This window comes from Hemitrygon akajei, chromosome 4 (genome assembly GCF_048418815.1).
Source record: "Hemitrygon akajei chromosome 4, sHemAka1.3, whole genome shotgun sequence".
Taxonomy (NCBI): Eukaryota; Metazoa; Chordata; class Chondrichthyes; order Myliobatiformes; family Dasyatidae; genus Hemitrygon; species Hemitrygon akajei.
Genome location: NC_133127.1, coordinates 43,836,813 through 43,857,227, shown reverse-complemented (window position 1 = coordinate 43,857,227; position 20,415 = coordinate 43,836,813). Strand labels below are relative to the sequence as shown.

Here is a 20,415-nt window from a genome sequence, read left to right as displayed (position 1 = left end):
ACCAAGAAATACCATGGAACCCATTCAAAGAAACCATTAAACCCCAAAGCACACAAAAAAGAACAAATCACGCAAATAGCAAAAAAGGAGCGAAATATACAGAATATAAAATATCAATCCACAGATTCATCGAAACAGTCTGAGCAACGTTCAGTTTGGTTCACTTTAGTGCTGCATTCTTTGTTGAGCCAGTCCGCCTTGATCAAAATCTCAAAAAATAGCAATAAAATTGGAATAACCAGAAACTAGAAACACACCAGAACATGAACTACAGACTGCAATCCACAAGCTGTGTTGATTAAACCTTGCCCTAGACCCAAGGCTCCTGCACCATCCTCTGACAGTGCTCCTTCCTCCGGGAGCAATAAGCAAGAGGGAGCGAGAGTGGGCAAACACAGAGGGTGCTGAACATCTGCTCACCTTCAGCTTTTGACTTTGTTGATTTTTGTCATGCTTGATGCTTTAATCGGTGAGAAATGGCATTGAACATGGGCTCACACCCTGTCAACTGCCGCAGATTTCCAAACACTTAACCTAGGCAATCTGCCCGATGAGTTGTGTTCAGATAAAACCCGATGTATGTTCAACAATTTCATTCATTTCTAATGAGAGGAGTGCTTGCAGGGGAGTGAGGTAAATTATGTGTTTTTTGTAATTGAGGTCATTTTAATTATATTGTTTTTATTAGATGACCATGTTGTGGCCATCTCTGAAACTTGGCTACAGGATGGCAGCCATTGGGAGCTGAACGTCCAAGGATATACAGTATGTCGGAAAGATAGGTTAGTGGTGTGGCTCTGTGTATAAGAAATAATATTAAATCATTGGAAAGAGGTGACGTAGGATTGGAAGGTGTAGAGACACTATGGGTTGAATTAAGAAATGGCATGGTTAAAAGGACCCAAATGACAGTTGTATACAGGCCTCCGCAGCTGGGATGTACATTACAAATTACAGCAGGAGATAGAAAAGATGTGTCAGAAAGGCAATGTCATAATAATCACTGGGGATTTTAACATGAAAGTGGATTGGGAAAACCAAGTCAGTACTGAACCTCAAGAGAGAGAATTTGTAGAATGTCTAAGGGATGGATTTTTAGAACAGCTTGTTGCTGAGACCACTAGGGGATCGGCTGTGCTGGATTGGGTGTTGTGCAGTGATCCGAGGTGATAAGAGAGCTTAAGGTTAAGGAACCCTTAGAGAACAGTGATCACAATATGATTGAGTTCACATTGAAACTTGAGATGGAAAAAAGAACATCCAATGTGTTGGTACTGCAGTGGAATAAAGGAAATTACAATGACATGAGAGGGGAACTGGCTGAAGTTGCCTGGAAAGGGACATTTGCAGAAAGGACAGCACAGCAGCAATGACTGGAGTTTCTGCGAAAAATGAGGGAAGTGAAAGACAGATATATTCCAAATAAGAAGAAATTTTCAAAGGGAAGAAGGACATTACCATGGCTGACAAGTGAAGTAAGAGCCAAAGTAAAAACAGAAGAATGGGCATACAAGGAAGCCAGAGCTAGTGGGAAGATTGAGGATTAGGGAGCTTTTTAAAAGCTTGCAGAAGGAAACTAAGAAGGTCATTCAGAAGGAAAAGATGAATTATGAGAGGAAGCTGGTGACTAATATCAAAGAAGATACTAAAAGCTTTGTTAAGTATATATTAGGGTAAAAGAGAGTTGAGGGTAGATAGAGGACCAATACAAAATGATGCTGGAGATATTGTAATGAGAGATGCAGAGATGGCGGAGGAATTGAATGCATATTTTGCATCAGTCTTCACAGTGGAAGATGTCTGCAGTATACCGGACATTCAAGAGTGTCAGGGAAGTGAAGTTTGTGCAGTGAAAATTTTGACTGAGAAGGTGCTCAGGAGGCTTAAAGGTCTGAGGGTGGATAAATCTCCTGGACCTGATGGAATGCACCCTTGGGTTCTGAAGGATGTAGCTAGAGAGATTGTGGAGGCATTAACAGTGATCTTTCAAGAATCGATTGATTCTGGCATTGTACCGGATGACTGGAAAATTGCAAACGTTAATCTGCTATTTAAGAAGGGTGGGAGGCAGCAGAAAGGAAACTATAGACCTGTTAGCCTGACATCAGTGGTTGGGAAGTTGTTGGAATTGATTGTTAGGGATGAGATTACGGCGTACCTGGAAGCACATGACAAGATAGGCCAAAGCCAGCATGGTTTCCTGAAAGGAAGATCCTGCCTGACAAACCTACTGCAGTTCTTTGAGGAAATTACAAGCAGGGTAGACAAAGGAGATGCAGTAGACATTGTATACTTGGATTTTCAGAAGGCCTTTGACAAGGTGCCGCACATGAGGCTGCTTAGCACGATGAGAACCCATGGAATTACAGGGAAGTTACTAGTGTGGGTGGAGCATTGGCTGGTCGGCAGAAAACAAAGAGTGGGAATAAAGGGATCCTATTCTGGCTGGCTGCCAGTTACCAGTGGAATTCCACAGGGGTCGGTGTTGGGACCACTGCTTTTTACGATGTATGTCAATGATTTGGATTAGTGTATTAATGGATTTGTGGCTAAATTTGCAGATGATAAATTTGCCATGGAGGAGTGGGTAATGTTAAAGAAATAGAGAGTCTTAGATAGTTTAGGGGAATGGGCAAAGTGGCAAATAGATAGATAGATAGATAGATAGATACTTCATTCATCCCCATGGGGAAATTCAACTTTTTTCCAATGTCCCATACACTTGTTGTAGCAAAAACTAATTACATACAATACTTAACTCAGTAAAGAATATGATATGCATCTAAATCACTATCTCAAAAAGCATTAATAATAGCTTTTAAAAAGTTCTTAAGTCCTGGCGGTAGAATTGTAAAGCCTAATGGCATTGGGGAGTATTGACCTCTTCATCCTGTCTGAGGAGCATTGCATCGATAGTAACCTGTCGCTGAAACTGCTTCTCTGTCTCTGGATGGTGCTATGTAGAGGATGTTCAGAGTTTTCCATAATTGACTGTAGCCTACTCAGCGCCCTTCGCTCAGCTACCGATGTTAAACTCTCCAGTACTTTGCCCATGACAGAGCCCGCCTTCCTTACCAGCTTATTAAGACGTGAGGCGTCCCTCTTCTTAATGCTTCCTCCCCAACACGCCACCACAAAGAAGAGGGCGCTCTCCACAACTGACCTATAGAACATCTTCAGCATCTCACTACAGACATTGAATGACGCCAACCTTCTTAGGAAGTACAGTCGACTCTGTGCCTTCCTGCACAAGGCATCTGTGTTGGCAGTCCAGTCTAGCTTCTCGTCTAACTGTACTCCCAGATACTTGTAGGTCTTAACCGGCTCCACACATTCTCCATTAATGATCACTGGCTCCATATGAGGCCTAGATCTCATAAAGTCCACCACCATCTCCTTGGTCTTGGTGAAATTGAGACGCAGGTAGTTTGAGTTGCACCATATCACAAAGTCCTGTATCAGTTTCCTATACTCCTCCTCCTGTCCATTCCTGACACACCCCACTATGGCCGTGTCATCAGCGAACTTCTGCACATGGCAGGACTCCGAGTTATATTGGAAGTCTGATGCGTACAGGGTGAACAGGACCGGAGAGAGAAATTAAGTACAACGTTGGAAAGTGTATAGTCATGCACTCTGGTGGAAGAAATAAACGGGCAAACTATTATTTAGATGGGGAGAGAATTCAAAATGCAGAGATGCAAAGGGACTTGGGAGTCCTTGTGCAAGGTACCCAAAATGTTAACCTCCAGGCTGAGTCAGTTGTGAAGAAGGTGAATGCAATGTTGGCATTCATTTCTAGAGGTTTAGAATATAAGAGCAGGGATGTGATGTTGAGGCTCTATAAGGCACTCGTGAAACCACATTGGAGTATTGCATGCAGTTTTGGACTCCTTATTTTAGAAAGGATATACTGACATTGGAGACGGTTCAGAGAAGATTCACGAGAATGATTCCAGGAATGAGAAGGTCACTGTTTGAGGAACGTCTGACAGCTCTTGGTGCATATTCCCTGAAGTTCAGGAGAATGAAGGGGGATCTCATAGAAATATTCTGAATGTTAAAAGGCCTGACCAGATCAGATATGGCAAAGTTATTTCCCATGGTAGAGGATTCTAGGACAAGAAGGCATGACTTCAGGATTGAAGGATGTCCTTTTAGAACTGAGATGTGGAGAAATTACTTTAGTCAGAGGCTGGTAAATCAGTGGAATTTGTTGCCACGAGTGGCTGTGGAGGTCAAATCATTGGATGTATTTAGGGCAGAGATGTATAGGTTCTTGATTAGCCAGGGCATCAAAGGGTATGGGGTGAAAGGGGTTTGGGGATGACTGGAAGAATTAGATCAACCCATGATTGAATGGCAGAACAGACTTGATGGGCCGAATGGCCTACTTCTGCTCCTATATCTTATGGTCTTATTATATTTTAAAGACAAATTTAGCAGTATCTTTAATTTCTCATTGTTCTTGAACACCTGTGAATGCCAGAGAAATTCTGGGTTATTCTGCCTCTTCGACAGCTGGCTCAACTGAGTTTGTGATTTAAGCAGGTGTCAAAGCATCTCTGCAGAGATTAGAGTCAACAAGGCATTGCACTGCTCAAGGGCTTGCCAATTAGCCCACTGCTTTTATGGAAGTGATCAGCAATCAGAGCAGGTTTAATGTGTAAGACACCATGGGTGGCAAGAATCTCTGTGCACTTCTAAGCGCTCAGCTCACATCATGCCCAATCTAAATCAAATTAACTGTCTGTTTTCTCCTTGCAGCTCATATGATATTGCATTTTGCAGATAGACTGCCCTGTTTGCTTAGTCGATAATGCTTAACTGCATCTTCCATGGGATGTTTTCTTCAACTCCATTCTGCTACGTTTTCTCTGTAACCCTTAACTCTAACTTTACCCCTCCCACTTACCAATCACAAACCTTTGAATATCTGCCTTAAATGCATCAAATGACTTGGCATGCACATTGTATATGAAAAAGTTAAAGAAGTAGTGCAAAAATAGAAATAAAAAAGTACAAAGGTAGTGTTCCAGGGTTCAATGTCTGTTCAGAAATTGGATGACAGAGGGGAAGAAACTGTTCCTGAATTGTTGAGTGTGCACCTTCAGGCTTCTGTATCTCCTTCTTGATGGCAGCAAGAACAATTAGGCATGACTTTGGTGATAGGGGTCCTTAATGATACCTGGGATTATTCTTGTGAATCTCCTCTAGTCCATCTTCAGGACCAATCTGTCTCTCTTTGTGAAAGGGTTCAAAATTTGTCTGACAAATGAGTGAAAGAGACTTAGCAAAACATCTTAGCTTTTACATTTGGTCCTCTTATCACTTCCTCCACCAATTCGTGTTGGCTATTTCCCCTCTTTCAGAGAAGATGAAGGGTCTTGAACACTTCCCTTCATACAGAAGATGCTGCATGATCTGTTGATTCAGCACATTGATAAGAACTCCATTATCTATTCAATGATGTAAACTTGCATGGTTAATTTTGCATTCAGCGGAGTGCTGCATGGTTGCAAATAACATGCAATGTGCAATTTCTGTTACAGGACAGTTGTAGAAGTTTACAAAAGGAACACTCCTCACAAGCAGATAAGTCCACACAGACTGAGGTCCTCAGTCATGACGTGAGTAATTGATTGTTTTTTCTTTCTTATTCCTTTACTGTTGTTTATTTCATGCCTGGCCTATTTACTTGTGTTGCTTGCTGCTTCATGCCTGTGTTTAATGGGCTGTTCAGAAATAACATCCGTCTTTCTGTACGTCTGTGGTTCCAGCCTCTTGTCTCAGAATAAGATAATTACAGATCAACGCCTATTACAGCGAGGCACTTAGCTCATTTAATTACTTGTTTAAACCAGCATCCCCCATAAATTCTCTGGTATGAATTAAAGAGTATTATATTGTAACAGATAAATAATCTGCTACATTAAAATAGCAGAGCAGAAAATGTTAAACCTCAACGAATTGAAATGAGACTGTTGTAACGATTATAAAATCGCAAAGGGAGTTTTGGATAATGAGGAAAGAGCAATCCCCGTGGACAGCGTTAAATTGGGGGTGGAATTGGGATTGCCTTTGTCATCTTTTTGGGAGTCGGGGAATATTTATTGGTCAGAATTCCACAAACAGTTTCCAGGATCCCTGCCTCCGCTCATCTGTCATGCCCACGCATCACAGGATGTGTTAAAGGACAGGGCTTCTGGAAACTCTGCCTTGGCACCTGGGATGTAATTTGAGGGAAGATACTTACTCATGCTGTGCTTTTATTGGTATTGTAACTTCTGGAATCTGACTGTGCTTCATATTTCCTGATGAAAGAATATAAGGAAATAAGAGAATGGGCAAAGAAGTGGCAGATGGAATACAGTATCGGGAAATGTACGGTCATTCACTTTGGTGGAAGGAATAAAGGTGTAGACTATTTTCTAAATGGGGTGGAAATTCAGAAATTGGAAGTGCAAAGGGACTTGGAAATTCAAGTTCAGGATTCCCTTGTGGTTAACTTTCAGCTTGAGTTGGTAGAAAGGAAAGCAAATGCAATTTTAACATTAATTTGGAGAGGACTAGAATATTTATTTACTGATACAGCCCTTCCATCTCTTCGAGCCATGCTTCCCAGCAACCCCTCACAACTCTGATTTAACCCTAACTTAACACAAGACAATTTACATTGACCAATTAATCTACCAGATAAATCTTTGGATTTGAGTGTACCTGAGGAAAACTCTCAAGTTCCATGGGGAGGGCTTACAGATACTTCTGACAGAGGATGCCGGAACTGAGCTCTGAACTCCGATGCCCTGAGCAGCAGTAGTGTAGTGCTAACCACTATGTTACTATATATAAAAGCAAGGATGTAATGTTGAGCCTTTATAAGGCATTTGCCAGACTACCTTTGGAGTATTGTGGGCAGTTTTGGGCTCCATGTCTCTGGAATGATGTGCTGGCATTAGAAAAGGTCCAAAGGAGGTTTACAAGAATGATTCCAGGAAGTAAAGACTTAATGTATGAGCAGCATTTGATGGATCTGGGCTTCTGCTCACTGGAGTTTAGAAAAAATGAGAGGAGATTCATTGAAGGGACTAGAATGAGTGTATGAGGAAATGAAAAGTGGGCACAGCCTCAGAATACAAGAACGCCCCCTTTAGAACAGAGTTGAGGAGGTATTTCTTTAGCCTTTGTGTGGTGAATCTATGGAATTCATTGCCATAGGCTGCCATGGAGGACAAATCATTGTGCATATTTCAAGCAGACATTAATAGGTTTTTGATTAGTATGGACATCAGAGGTTATGTGGAGAAGGCAGAGAACAGGGTCGAGAGTGAAAATAAATCAGCCATGGTCAAATGGTGGAGCAGAATTGATGGGCTGAATGGCCTATGTCTGCTCCTATGCTGTGTGGTCTTCTCAGGTTCAGTCCTGAGCTTGGTTGATGTTCCAAACAAGTTTCATATTCTCCCTCAGCTGCACTGATTTCCCCCACCATTTAAAGATAGAGCAGCCGTTTAAATGGTTGTTGTAAATTATCCCTTGGTTTTGATGAATAGTAACAGAATGAAAGAGGAGTTGATTGGCATGTGAGGGAAAATAAGTTTTAAGTTACAGGGAATTAAGGAGGTTACAAGCGGAATTAATGGAGTTGTTTGTCTGGGAATAAGCATGAACTTGATGGACCAGATGTATTTTTTCCCTTTGTTGCTTTGAGTATTAGATTTAAGAGGACCTTGAACAAAGTAAGCTGTGCAGAGGCCCCTAATCCCAAAGGTATTTACATTTCCTAAGGTGTCACAGCCCCTGACTATCTCCATTTAACCACCATTTAAAAATTGGGTAGCATGGTGGCGTTGTGGTTAGTGCGACAAGGTCAATTTCGATTTCATCTGAAAGGATGTATGTCCTCCCCATGGAATGTACATGTTTACTCCAGGTGCTCTGGTTTCCTCCCACAGTCCTACTAACACAGTCAGATAGTAGGTTAATTGGTCGTTGCGATTAGGGTAAGGTTAAATCAACGGTTGCTGCTCTGCGCTACTCGAAGAGCCGATTCCATGCTGTATCTCAATAAATAAATAAGTAATCTAATATAATATAATATAATCGTGGAAGCCCCATGTCAATCCCAATCTTCTGGAAACAAAATATGTTATTTGTCTTTGTCTTGTACCAGCTTAAAATAGAGGCTGAAACATTAGCAATCTGTGATGATGCACCTTCACAAAGTGACATTGTTACAGAAAAAATGTCTATCATTAATTTGCCAAAATGTCTTGCCATAAATCCTGGCAGCTGCACTGTATTTTTCATTAGACTCTAAACCAGCAGAGCAATGTTATTGTATCTGGAACAGAAATAACTCACTGTACTGCGCAAGGTCCTATTAAGTCAAGCAACCCTGTTTTCGCTGTCTTGTAACACCCACAGAGAAAATTGTGATGCAATTCAAAGACTGCATTACAGTTTAATCACAAGTTTAGATCTAACAGGCTCTTAATAGTTTCAGGGAAATCCTAAGATGTAAAATGAGCAAACTTTAGCAATGTACAGTTGGAGCAACATTTTAATCTGTACTTTAACTGTCTTTAAATGGAGTTGCATTTTCAGTGCATTTTGCCAAGTTCCTGATAGTATTTATTATTTATAAATTGGTATACATGGATGGGTGCAATGAGCAGAAGAAAATTGTTTAAAAACAGTGTGACTTTGAAATTGCTCCACTGGGGAGCAACATCTTCCAAAGGGCCTGAAATATCATTGGAAATGTGTGATATTAAACTGTTTTGTTTAACTGCTGGAAATGAAGAAAATTTCCATTTCTAAAGTTGTACAAAACCGGACTGTTAGATTATTCATTGCCTGTGGTTTGTAGCAATGTGCCAGGAATTGCCTATTGAGTAAATGTAATATTTGGATAGGGTAGCTATGACCAGTTGAATGAACAGCTATGAACAGTCAACACTTCAGGTTAACTGTAGAATTCAGAGCACTCTTCATAAATTTGGTGTCATCCAAAACTGACACCAAGTCCCGTCACCTTTTGCTCCTTTTTTCACTGATCTGCATTGGCATCCAATTAAACTGCACCTTGATGTTAAAATTGTCCAAATCCCTCCATAGTTTAGGCCCTCCCTATCCTTAAATTTCTCTGGTAACCCTTGTATTGGTTAAAGCTCCTCCAATACTTAACTCTTGATCGTTTTCAGATTTGATCAGTCTTCCAGTCGAGCCTAAGGCTACCAAAATGCTAAAACTTTTAGGCAGTTATCTGATAAATTGACTGCCCCTCTGATCTGACATTTCCTCATATAGTTCAATGAAAATAGTTTGCTTATAACTCGTTGTGATATTTAAATTCATGAAGTGCTTAAGAGACTGCTTACAGCATGCATTAGCTCCAGCCCCCTTTGACCCTCACCAATTGTTATCGAGACCCATGACCACAAGAAACTGCAAATTCTGGCTGTCATGGAGAAAGCAGTTACCATACCAAGCCTATCCAGAAGCATCATAGCTTGGTACGGCAGCTACTTTGTTCTGACATCAAGAAACTGAAGAGAGTTGTGAACACAGCTCAGCACATTATGGAAACAAGTCTCCCTACCACAGACTATACTAAACCTCTTGTTGCTTTGGTAAAGATGGTAACATAATCAAAAATCCCCACCCCAGGCATTCTCTCTTCTGTGCATTCTCAACAGGCAAAATATACACAAATCTGAAATTACATACCACAAGGCTCAAGGACAATATCTATCTCACTTTTCTAATATTTGAATGTTGAATGTTTCCCTAGTACAAAAAGATGAACTGTTGACTTTACAATGTAGCTCATTGTGACCTTGCACCACAGATGTCTACTTTGCTATGTACCTGTATTGTGTTTTATCTGCATTGTAGCAGTTTATTTTGCATTCTGTTATTTTATTATTTTTTTTGGTGACTGAATGTTTGCTGCTATCTTACATGTGCTAAATGTGCCTTGCATTGTGTGTGACTGTTGGTACTGTTTCTTTGCAACCTCTTCCCAGAGGAATGCTGCTTCGATTGGCTGTATTCATGTGTATTTATGGATGGTTGAATGATAATTAGACTTGAACTTGCTTTCCCTTGTAAGACCTCAATGCATGTTGTAATGAATGGATCTGTATTGACAGTATGCAAGACAAAATTTCCACTTTACCTTGGCAATCTGCCCATTTTTCACCAATTAATGAAAAGCGCACCATGAAATAGCTCAGCACGCTACTCATCAAGGCCAGTTCAGGATGGACAATAAAGATTATCTTTGCCTGAGTTCAATCTCACACATTAATTCTTGTTTCTCACATTGTCCTCAGTTAATTAGAGCAATGCAGAAAAATTTCCAGCTAGACGAGACCCATGTGCCCACATTTGGGCCATATCCTCTAAACCACTGCCCTCATATGGTGCTTTCCTATTGATAATTCTTTGCCCTTCCTCCAATTCCACCCTTCTAAATGACCTTCACGCAAAGGAACTATGCCATATTAAAAGTGCCAGAGGTATGACCAATAGAAACTGTGCCTGGGTCATGGCACAGCCTGTGATTCCAATCATGAGGAATTCACAGCTTTTAATCAGAGATCATTGAATTGCAAAGCAGATGATCATCAGTTCAGTGAACAACTCTTTAACCCTGTATGTGTATGTGATGTGTGCTTTAGTGATGGTATAAAACTGAAATTAAAATGTTTTAGTAAAAGGTTCAGTGAGTAATATCCCCAATGATATGTATGCAAAATGCACTTTGATTAAAATCCCAGTCAGCACTTTTTAAAAAAATGGCTGTTGGTTATAATGTGGCATAGAAATTGGCAGGGAAGTTTATTGGTCACAATTGTGCAATCATGTGATTACAAGCTGAGCTTGTGTTGTATGTGTCTATGGATTGGTTATTAGACATATTTCTCTTCTCATACTCCACAGTAAAGGAATGAGTAAGGTTCTGTTCTGTCCAGTTATAAATATTTTCATAGACCAATAAAAACAATGTTGTAATTATAGACTAGCTCTTTAAAGCTTTGTAATTTATCCCCTAAAATCTAATCTAATTGATCAACCTAAAAAGTCCTGGCTTTCACTTAGAACATACAACAGTACAGCACAAGAACAAGCCCTTCAGCCCACAATGTTGTGCAAAACCAATTAAACTAGAAATCAAATGGCCAACTAAACTAATCTCCTGTGCCTACACTAAGTCCCTGTCTTCCCATTTCCCTCACATTCATGTGCCTATCTAAATGTCTCTTTAAAATCCCTAATGTATCTGCTTTTACCAGCACCTCCAGGCAGCCAACACTCTCTATGTTTAAAAGCCTTGCCCCTCACATCCCCTTTAAACTTAAGCCCTCTCCACTTAAATGCATGCCCCCGGTAGGAGCCACTTCAACCCTGTGAAAGAGATCCTTGCTCTCTACGCTTTCTATGCTTCTCATAATATTATATACTTTTATCAGATCTCCCCTCAAGCTCCAGAGAAAACAACCCAACTTTGTCCAACTTTTTGTTATGGTACCTGCCCTCTAATCCAGACAGCATTCTAGTAAACCTCTTCTGCACCCTTTCCAAAGCTTCCACATCCTTTCTTTGAAGGGGTGATCAGAATTGTATGCTATACTAAAATGTAGTTCCTTACTTTTGACTTGTTGAATTCCTCACTTATAATTAAAGCCTTCTCTTTTGGGTCATAGACAGAAATTACAGAGATCAGAACTGTTCAGCATCTTATATGAGCAGAGCATCTTCTGTAGCTACCCCTATCCACAAGTCAGATTTACATTGTGGAAGTACCTGTCATGGTGTAGGAGGTTGTTATTGATTATATAAATATTTTGATGGAACAGCCTGACAAGGTCCTTGCACAGGCATCAGCAGCAAGCAAGTGGAACAGACCCTGCATCTGGCCAGATGTGTATGGTTGGGAGTAATGAAATAAACGTATCTCCTTGCAGTTACAGTGGTTCACAGTCATGTGAACAATTCTGGATTGGCAATTGAGCCAAGCGTGCTGGTCCTGGTTCATTTAAGTGATCGCTCCTTTGCTTGTTCCATTACCACACAAAACTCTAATGGCTGGTGAACTCCAAAGATGCTGAAAGCTATAATCGTCAATTGGGCTTCAGATAGTGTAAAAAAAGCTCCAACCAAGGGATATTCTCATGGTCTTTTGACTTTTTATTTAGAGTCATAGATTTATGCAGCACTAAAGAAGGCTCTTTGGTCCAACAACAATGCAGACCAAGTGATCTTCTTGAGTTAATCCCCTTGTCACCATTTGAGATTCTGTCAACAATGGTTTGATTTTATCAATTAAAAAAAAATTGGATAGGTATATGGACAGGAAAGGAATGGAGGGTTATGGGCTGAGTGCAGGTCGGTGGGATTAGCTGAGAGTAAGCGTTCAGCACGGACTAGAAGGGCCGAGATGGCCTGTTTCCGTGCTGTAATTGTTATATGTTATATGGTTATAATGGTTGTATCATCAGCAAATTTATACATGGCATTTAAGCTGTGCCGAGCCATGCAGTCAGGGGTATAGAGAGAGCAAAGCAGTGGGCTAAGCACACTTCCCTGAGGTGCACTAATATTGATAGTCAGTGAGGTGGAGATGTTGTTTCTGATCCACACAGATTATGGTCTTCTGGTTAGGAAGTCGAGGATCTAGTTTCAGAGAGAGGTACAGAAGCCCAGATTCTTTCCTTTTTGATTAAGAATGTAGGAATGATGGTGTTAAACAGTTATAGTGAATATGCAGCATCCTGGCATAGGTATTTGTATTGTCCAGGTGATAAAACGCCACATGAAGAGCCAATGAGATTGCATCTGGCCTAGACCTATTGTGCCGATAGGCAAATTGCTGTGGGTCCAGGTCCTTGCTGAGACAGGAGTTAATTAAAGCCATAACCAACCTCTCATAGCACTTCATCCAAGCAGCAAGGAAATAAGTACCTCATCAGTTAAACATCTAATATCTAACATCTGAAACATGCAGCAGTCCTTCTGCCATCCTCAAGACTTGTGTTCAGGTCTCTGGAATGGGAATTTGACCTACAGACTTCTACACACAGACAAATGGGTGAATTAGTTGTTGAAAACTGTGACATAATTTTGACCGTTCTTTGATCATCCACCCAGATTATAAGGTCCGGTCAAAACCCAAGACCGAAATATACTGCATTTTGTAATTTTGTTTAACCTTCCTCTTAGAGTCTGAAAATGATATCTGATTGACGCCTACAAAATTACAGGGAAATAGAATGGGTGGATAGTGAGAAGCTTTTTCCAATACAGAGATACAGTACCCACCATCCGTAAGAGAATGAATACTGATAAAAAAAGAAAATCATATAAGAGATTAGCTTTATTTGTCATTTAGTACATCACGGCATCAAAATAAACAATGAAATGTAACTATATAAAAATGGCTGGTGTAAATTAATTAAAATATTAATATAAAATTAAAATTTATTTAAAAGAAAGCCATTTCTCGTGAAAATTGATAATTTTATTTCATAGACCATGATGGATGTATGTATGAGGACCCCTCAATTCAGTAAATCAGAGAATGTCCCAAGGTTCAGGAGAGAACCTCGGCTGGGGGAAGATATTGTTCTGTATTCTGTGCTGTTCAGAATTACAGGATGCAATGCAGCTAGCTGGCAGTTCCTCACAGTGGCTGGTGCTCACTGCCACCTGGTCCAATAAAATATTGGCAATGGTTGAATGAAAATGCTCTGTAACAGGCTTGCTGGAGATTTAATACTGATGGAGTTGTTCATCTGATTAAAACCAATATGCTAAGAAAGGATTTGAATTTATATTTTGCCTTTTATTTCTTCAACACCTTCCAAAGTGATTTGAAGCAATGAAGTATTTTGACTTGTCGCCCCTGAAAAGATTAGGAAGTGTAATTTGTACACAGGAATGTGTGGGGGGAAAAAAGCTGAAGACAAATGGCCAGATCATCTGCTTTAGATATTGCTAAAAAATATAATCTTGGTAGTGCACCAGCAATAGCTCTCCTGGTTCTTCACCAAACGGAAGTGGGAATGTTCTTTGGAGAGGTACTGGGAATCCCAGTTAGTGGTGCAGCCCTCCCTCAACACTACACTGATTAATTGGTCATGATTTTGTACGTGAGTATCTGAATATCTTGACCTGAAAGAAAGGTATAGTGAGATGGTTTATTGAAGGGTATGTGAGCAGCAACAGTTTGAGATCGAAGGCCGCATGGCCTGTTTTGAACCTTGAGTGCCGTTTCTCCAAGGGAATAGTGTAAACTAATGAACCTGGTTTCTTCGCTGAACTACAGGCAAAGAACTTGGTGCAGAATACCTAACATTCATCTATTAATATTGATTCAATATGGCTGAACTTTTGTGTCAAGCAGAACTGATCCACTCTTGCATTAATATTGCTCTAGTTCTAATACTTATCATCTCAAATCAAAAATCATCACAACTGGAGCTGTGCATGTGTTTTCTTTCATCAGTGTTTTAGAATTAAAAATGCCATGTGATTATGTGGAATATAATTAAAAGAGGAAATCTCTCTGTTTATTGAGGTCCATCTCATACAATTGAAGATTAGTTCTACAATTGTGCTTTTAAATAGACTCTAATTGTCAGATCATGTTCTGGATTAGTTACTGCTCTGGATTCAAGCAGGCTGATTTATGAATCTATATTCTCATGCTATTTCATTCCTTTTGGAAATAGACTGAGGAACTTAATGCAAGTAAAGATGTAGAAATTAACCCATTCTAGACTCCTGTGCTGTCAAAGTTAGCAGCAAGTCATGATGCTGTGGCTTTAATTACACAGGCATTTTATCTGGAGTCTAAATGCTCAAGTCTCTTAACAATTTCCAGCATTTCACATACCCTGTTCACTCAGAGCAATAGAACCCAAGGTTCAGTCCAAGAGCTCTGTGCTGTTGCTGCACATACACCTTTCGACTAGGCACTGATACTTGGTACATTGTTATTTACAAGTAAGGAGAAAGATTTTTGAAGAACACAGAAGTTTAAATTATGAAAGTTCACACCTGTTTAGTCTTAGTGCAGAGATGGACAATATTTGCAGCAATTGTAAGAAAAAGTTCTACTTCATCTAGTAAGGTACCTATTAATGACAGTTGTTGAAATGAGAACTCTTAGTGTAACATTTTTTAGGTGTTTGGAGACCATTCCTCCTGATTAAATTGTGAAACCACAATTTGGCCCACAATTACATATCCATTGTCTCCATTTTTGCACACATCTCAGAAGTCTAAAAAACCCAAATGTTGGTGATTTTGCCTTGGATACAATGTTTATTGTACTTACAAAAGAGAAGAACATAACAAATGTTTATTAAGAGTTCAAGTTGCCATAAATCCTGTCTTGAAAAATATGGCATTAAAGTTGCTGGAACATATTTCGAGTCTAATAGAGGGTAATAGCTCCTACATGGGGACAAAGAGAAATCAGTTTGAACAGTCAGCTCTTTGTGGAGCAGCACACTCGGTAAAATCAGATCAAAGCAGACTTACCTGCTGTATGCAAGGGAAGTTTAACACAATTACTTACACTGGTCTTCCTATCTACCCCACATTTACTTAACGTTTGGAATACGCACAAGCTCACCAGTCATATGGCCTGCAATCCTCACAGGCTGCATTTCTCTTTTTTGGGCGACAGACCTGTCACCACTACCGTGACTCCATTGATCATGTCTGCTGATGCCCCCGTCAAGTTCCTTGGGATATTTTGTTATATTGTAAATGCAATAAAAATGGTTGCTTATTTTTTCTCCTTCTTGTGGGAATTAATAACAAGAATCAATTCAGCCAATAAATTGAGTGTCTCTGTGAAGGAACTTCAAGCTTTATAGGATGTATGAATTAAACTGAGAAGTGTAGTAATTATTTTACCATCTTCTGAAAGGTAGACTCAGAAGCTAGCAAGCTTCTTCTTGTTGAGAACACAAAGCCAAAACTACATGAGAGAAAGCAAAAGGCAGGTGATCAATAACTTCAAATGGCAATAGAAAATAAATTTAAATATAAAAAATATAAAAATATAAAAATATACTTTTTCTTTATCTCAGATATTGCATTTATAAATTGAATAAGTATTTGCCATTTTCCAATATTGAAACTTTTATGGAAGTAGAGTATGAAGTGTTAGAATGCAAAGAAAAGGGTGATGAACTTCTCTTTATTGATTCCTTTATACTTGACACATTAAGACCATAAGATATAGGAGCAGAATTAGGCCATTTGGGCCATTGAATCTGCTCTGCCGTTTCATCATGGCTGATCCATTTTCCTCTCAGCCACCACCTCCTGCCTTCCCCCCATATCCCTTCATGCCCTGACCAATCAAGTATCTGTCAAGTTCTGCCTTAAGAACATCAACTGGTCTTCATATGACAAGCTATTCAATCCTGGGATCATTTTCATGAACCTCCTTTGAACCCTCTTCAGTTTCAGTACATCTTTCTAAGACAATGGGCCCAAAGCCGCGCACAATACTCCAAGTGAAGTCTCAACATTACACGCTTGCTTTTAGATTGCAGTCCATCACTCTTTCATCATTCTTTCAGAAGAACTGCAATGAAAACTATAAATATCAATAATACTGCCATTGCAAATGATGTGCAGACTCAGTAAATGAGTAAGCAATGACAATACAGTTTTCTTCGGCAGTTTAATGGGGGCATGACTGCGCAAGTGCGTGTAAGTCAGACCGTGAGGCAGTGGGAGAGTTTAAAGAGAAAAGTTAGACGGAGCGGGCGACGGAGTAGAGGGAGACAGAGTAGGAAGGCTTTGTCTCCAGAGGCTTCGGCGAGCAGAGGCTGAGGACGAGCTTCATTCCAAGTGAGGTAAGGCCGAGTAAGTTCCTCTCAAAGGAGAAAGTTTCAAAAGTTGAGGCAAGTATTGGGTAGGTCATGGCAGCTGAGATCGGCCCCGTGGTTTGTTCATCCTGCAGCATGTGGGAAATCAGGGATACTTCCAGTGTCCTTGACGACTATGTGTGCAGGAAGTGTGTCCAGCTGCAGCTTCTGGCAGACCACATTGAGCGTCTGGAGCTGCGATTGGATTCATACTGGAGCATCCGCGATGCTGAGAAAGTCATGAATAGCACGTTCAGTGAGTTGGCCACACCGCAGGTAAAGGCTACACAGGCAGAAAGGGAAGGGGTGGCCACTAGACAGCGTAGCAGTAGGCAGGTAGTGCAGGAGTCCCCTGGGGTCATCTCCCTTCTAAACAGATATACTGTTTTGGATACTGTTGGGGGAGATGTCTCATCAGGGGAAGGCAGCAGCAGCCGAGTTCATGGCACCATGGGTGGCTCTGCGGCACAGGAGGGAAGGAAAAGGAGTGGGAGAGCTATAGTGATAGGGGATTCGATTGTAACGGGAATAGATAGGCATTTCTGTGGCCGCAAATGAGACTCCAGGATGGTATGTTGCCTCCCTGGTGCAAGGGTCAAGGATGTCTCTGAGCGGCTGCAGGACATTCTGGAATGGGAGGGTGAACAGCCAGTGGTCGTGGTGCACATAGGTACCAACGATATAGATAAAAAATGGGATGAGGTCCTACAAGGTGAATTTAGGGAGTTAGGAGATAAACTAAAAAGTAGGACCACAAAGGTAATAATCTCTGGATTACTACCAGTGCCACGTGCTAGCCAGAGTAGAAATAGGAGGATATTTCAGATGAATACATGGCTTGAAAAATGGTGCGAGGGGGAGGGATTCAAATTTCTGGGCCATTGGAACCAGTTCTGGGGGAGGTGGGGCCGGTATAAACAGGATGGTCTGCACCTGGGCTGGACTGGAACCAATGTCCAGTGTTTGCTACTGCTGTTCAGGAGGATTTAAACTAATGTGGCAGGGGGATGGGAACAAGTGCAGAGAGACAGGGGGTGTAAAATGAGGGTAGAAGCAAAAAGTAGTAAGGTGAAAAGTAAAAGTGGCAGGCAGGCAAATCCAGGGCAAAAAGCAAAAAGAGCCACTTTTCAACATAATTGTATAAGGGCTAAGAGTGTTGTAAAAACAAGCCTGAAGGCTTTGTGTGTCAATGCGAGGAGCATTCGTAACAAGGTGGATGAATTGAATGTGCAGATAGTTATTAATGAATATGATATAGTTGGGATCACAGAGACATGGTTCCAGGGTGACCAAGGATGGGAGCTCAACATCCAGGGATATTCAATATTCAGGAGGGATAGATAGGAAAGAAAAGGAGGTGGGGTAGCATTGCTGGTTAGAGAGGAGATTAACGCAATAGGAAGGAAGGACATTAGCCTGGAGGATATGGAATCGATATGGGTAGAGCTGCATAACACTAAGGGGCAGAAAACGCTGGTGGGAGTTGTGTACAGGCCACCTAACAGTAGTAGTGAGGTTGGGGATGGCATTAAACAGGAAATTAGAAATGCGTGCAATAAAGGAACAGTAGTTATAATGAATGACTTCAATCTACATATAGGTTGGGTGAACCAAATTGGTAAGGGTGCTGAGGAAAAGGATTTCTTGGAATGTATGCGGGATGGTTTTCTGAACCAACATGTCGAGGAACCAACTAGAGAGCAGGCCATTCTAGATTGGGTATTGAGTAATGAGGAAGGGTTAGTTAGCAATCTTGTCGTGCGAGGCCCCTTGGGTAAGAGTGACCATAATATGGTGGAATTCTTCATTAAGATGGAGAGTGACATAGTTAATTCAGAATCAAAGGTTCTGAACTTAAAGAAGGGTAACTTTAAAGGTATGAGACGTGAATTAGCTAAGATAGACTGGCAAATGATACTTAAAGGGTTGACGGTGGATATGCAATGACAAGCATTTAAAGATCGCATGGATGAACTACAACAATTGTTCATCCCAGTTTGGCAAAAGAATAAACCCGGGAAGGTAGCGCATCCGTGGCTGACAAGGGAAATTAGGGATAGTATCAAGTCCAAAGAAGAAACATATAAATTAGCAAAAAAAAGCAGCACACCTGAGAACTGGGAGAAATTCAGAGACCAGCAGAGGAGGACAAAGGGCTTAATTAGGAAAGGGGAAAAAAGATTATGAGAGAAAGCTGGCAGGGAACATAAATCTGACTGTAAAAGCTTTTATAGATATGTGAAAAGAAAAAGATTGGTCAAGACAAATGTAGGTCCCTTACAGTCAGAAACAGGTGAACTGATCATAGGGAACAAGGACATGGCAGACCAGTTGAATAACTACTTTGGTTCTGTTTTCACTAAGGAGGACATAAATAATCTTCCGGAAATAGTAGGAGACCGAGGGTCTAGTGAGATGATGGAACTGAGGGAAATACATGTTAGTAGGGAAGTGGTGTTAGGTAAATTGAAGGGATTAAAGGCAGATAAATCCCCAGGCCCAGATGGTCTGCATCGAGAGTGCTTAAGGAAGTAGCCCAAGAAATAGTGGATGCATTAGTGATAATTTTTCAAAACTCCTTAGATTCTGGATTAGTTCCTGAGGATTGGAGGGTGGCTAATGTAACCCCACTTTTTAAAAAAGGAGGGAGAGAAAAACCGGGGAATTATAGACCGGTCAGTCTGACATCGGTGGTGGGGAAAATGCTAGAGTCGGTTATCAAAGATGTGATAACAGCACATTTGGAAAGAGGTGAACTCATCAGACAAAGTCAGCATGGATTTGTGAAAGGAAAATCATGTCTGACGAATCTTATAGAATTTTTGAAGATGTAACTAGTAGAGTGGATAGAGGAGAGCCAGTGGATGTGATATATTTAGATTTTCAAAAGGCTTTTGACAAGGTCCCACACAGGAGATTAGTGTGCAAACTTAAAGCACACGGTATTGGGGGTATGGTATTGATGTGGATAGAGAATTGGTTGGCAGACAGGAAGCAAAGAGTGGGAGTAAACGGGACCTTTTCAGAATGGCAGGCAGTGACTAGTGGAGTACTGCAAGGCTCAGTGCTGGGACCCCAGTTGTTGGCAAAGAGTGGGCAAATTCATGGCAGATGCAATTTCATGTGGATAAATATGAGGTTATTCACTTTGGTTGCAAGAACAGGAGAACAGATTATTATCTGAATGGTGGCCGATTAGGAAAAGGGGAGGTGCAGCGAGACCTGGGTGTCATTGTACACCAGTCATTGAAGGTGGGCATGCAGGTACAGCAGGCGGTAAAAAAGACAAATGGTATGTTGGCATTCATAGCAAAAGGATTTGAGTACAGGAGCAGGGAGGTTCTACTGCAGTTGTACAAGGCCATGGTGAGACCGCACCAGAGTATTGTGTGCAGTTTTGGTCCCCTAATCTGAGGAAAGACATTCTTGCCATAGAGGGAGTACAAAGAAGGTTCACCAGATTGATTCCTGGGATGACAGGACTTTCATATGAAGAAAGACTGGATCGACTAGG

General features: G+C 40.9%; 1 protein-coding gene across 3 annotated transcripts in view; it reads left to right on the top strand.

The window, feature by feature from the left end:
• Positions 1-20,415, top strand: part of ccser1 (coiled-coil serine-rich protein 1) — a 1,375,213-nt gene that overhangs the window by 923,515 nt on the left and 431,283 nt on the right. For all 3 annotated transcript variants that reach the window (XM_073042460.1, XM_073042461.1, XM_073042462.1), the window contains one exon: positions 5,553-5,630. In XM_073042460.1, coding sequence (XP_072898561.1) covers positions 5,553-5,630 — 78 coding nt within the window. The remainder of the gene's footprint in view (positions 1-5,552; positions 5,631-20,415) is intronic.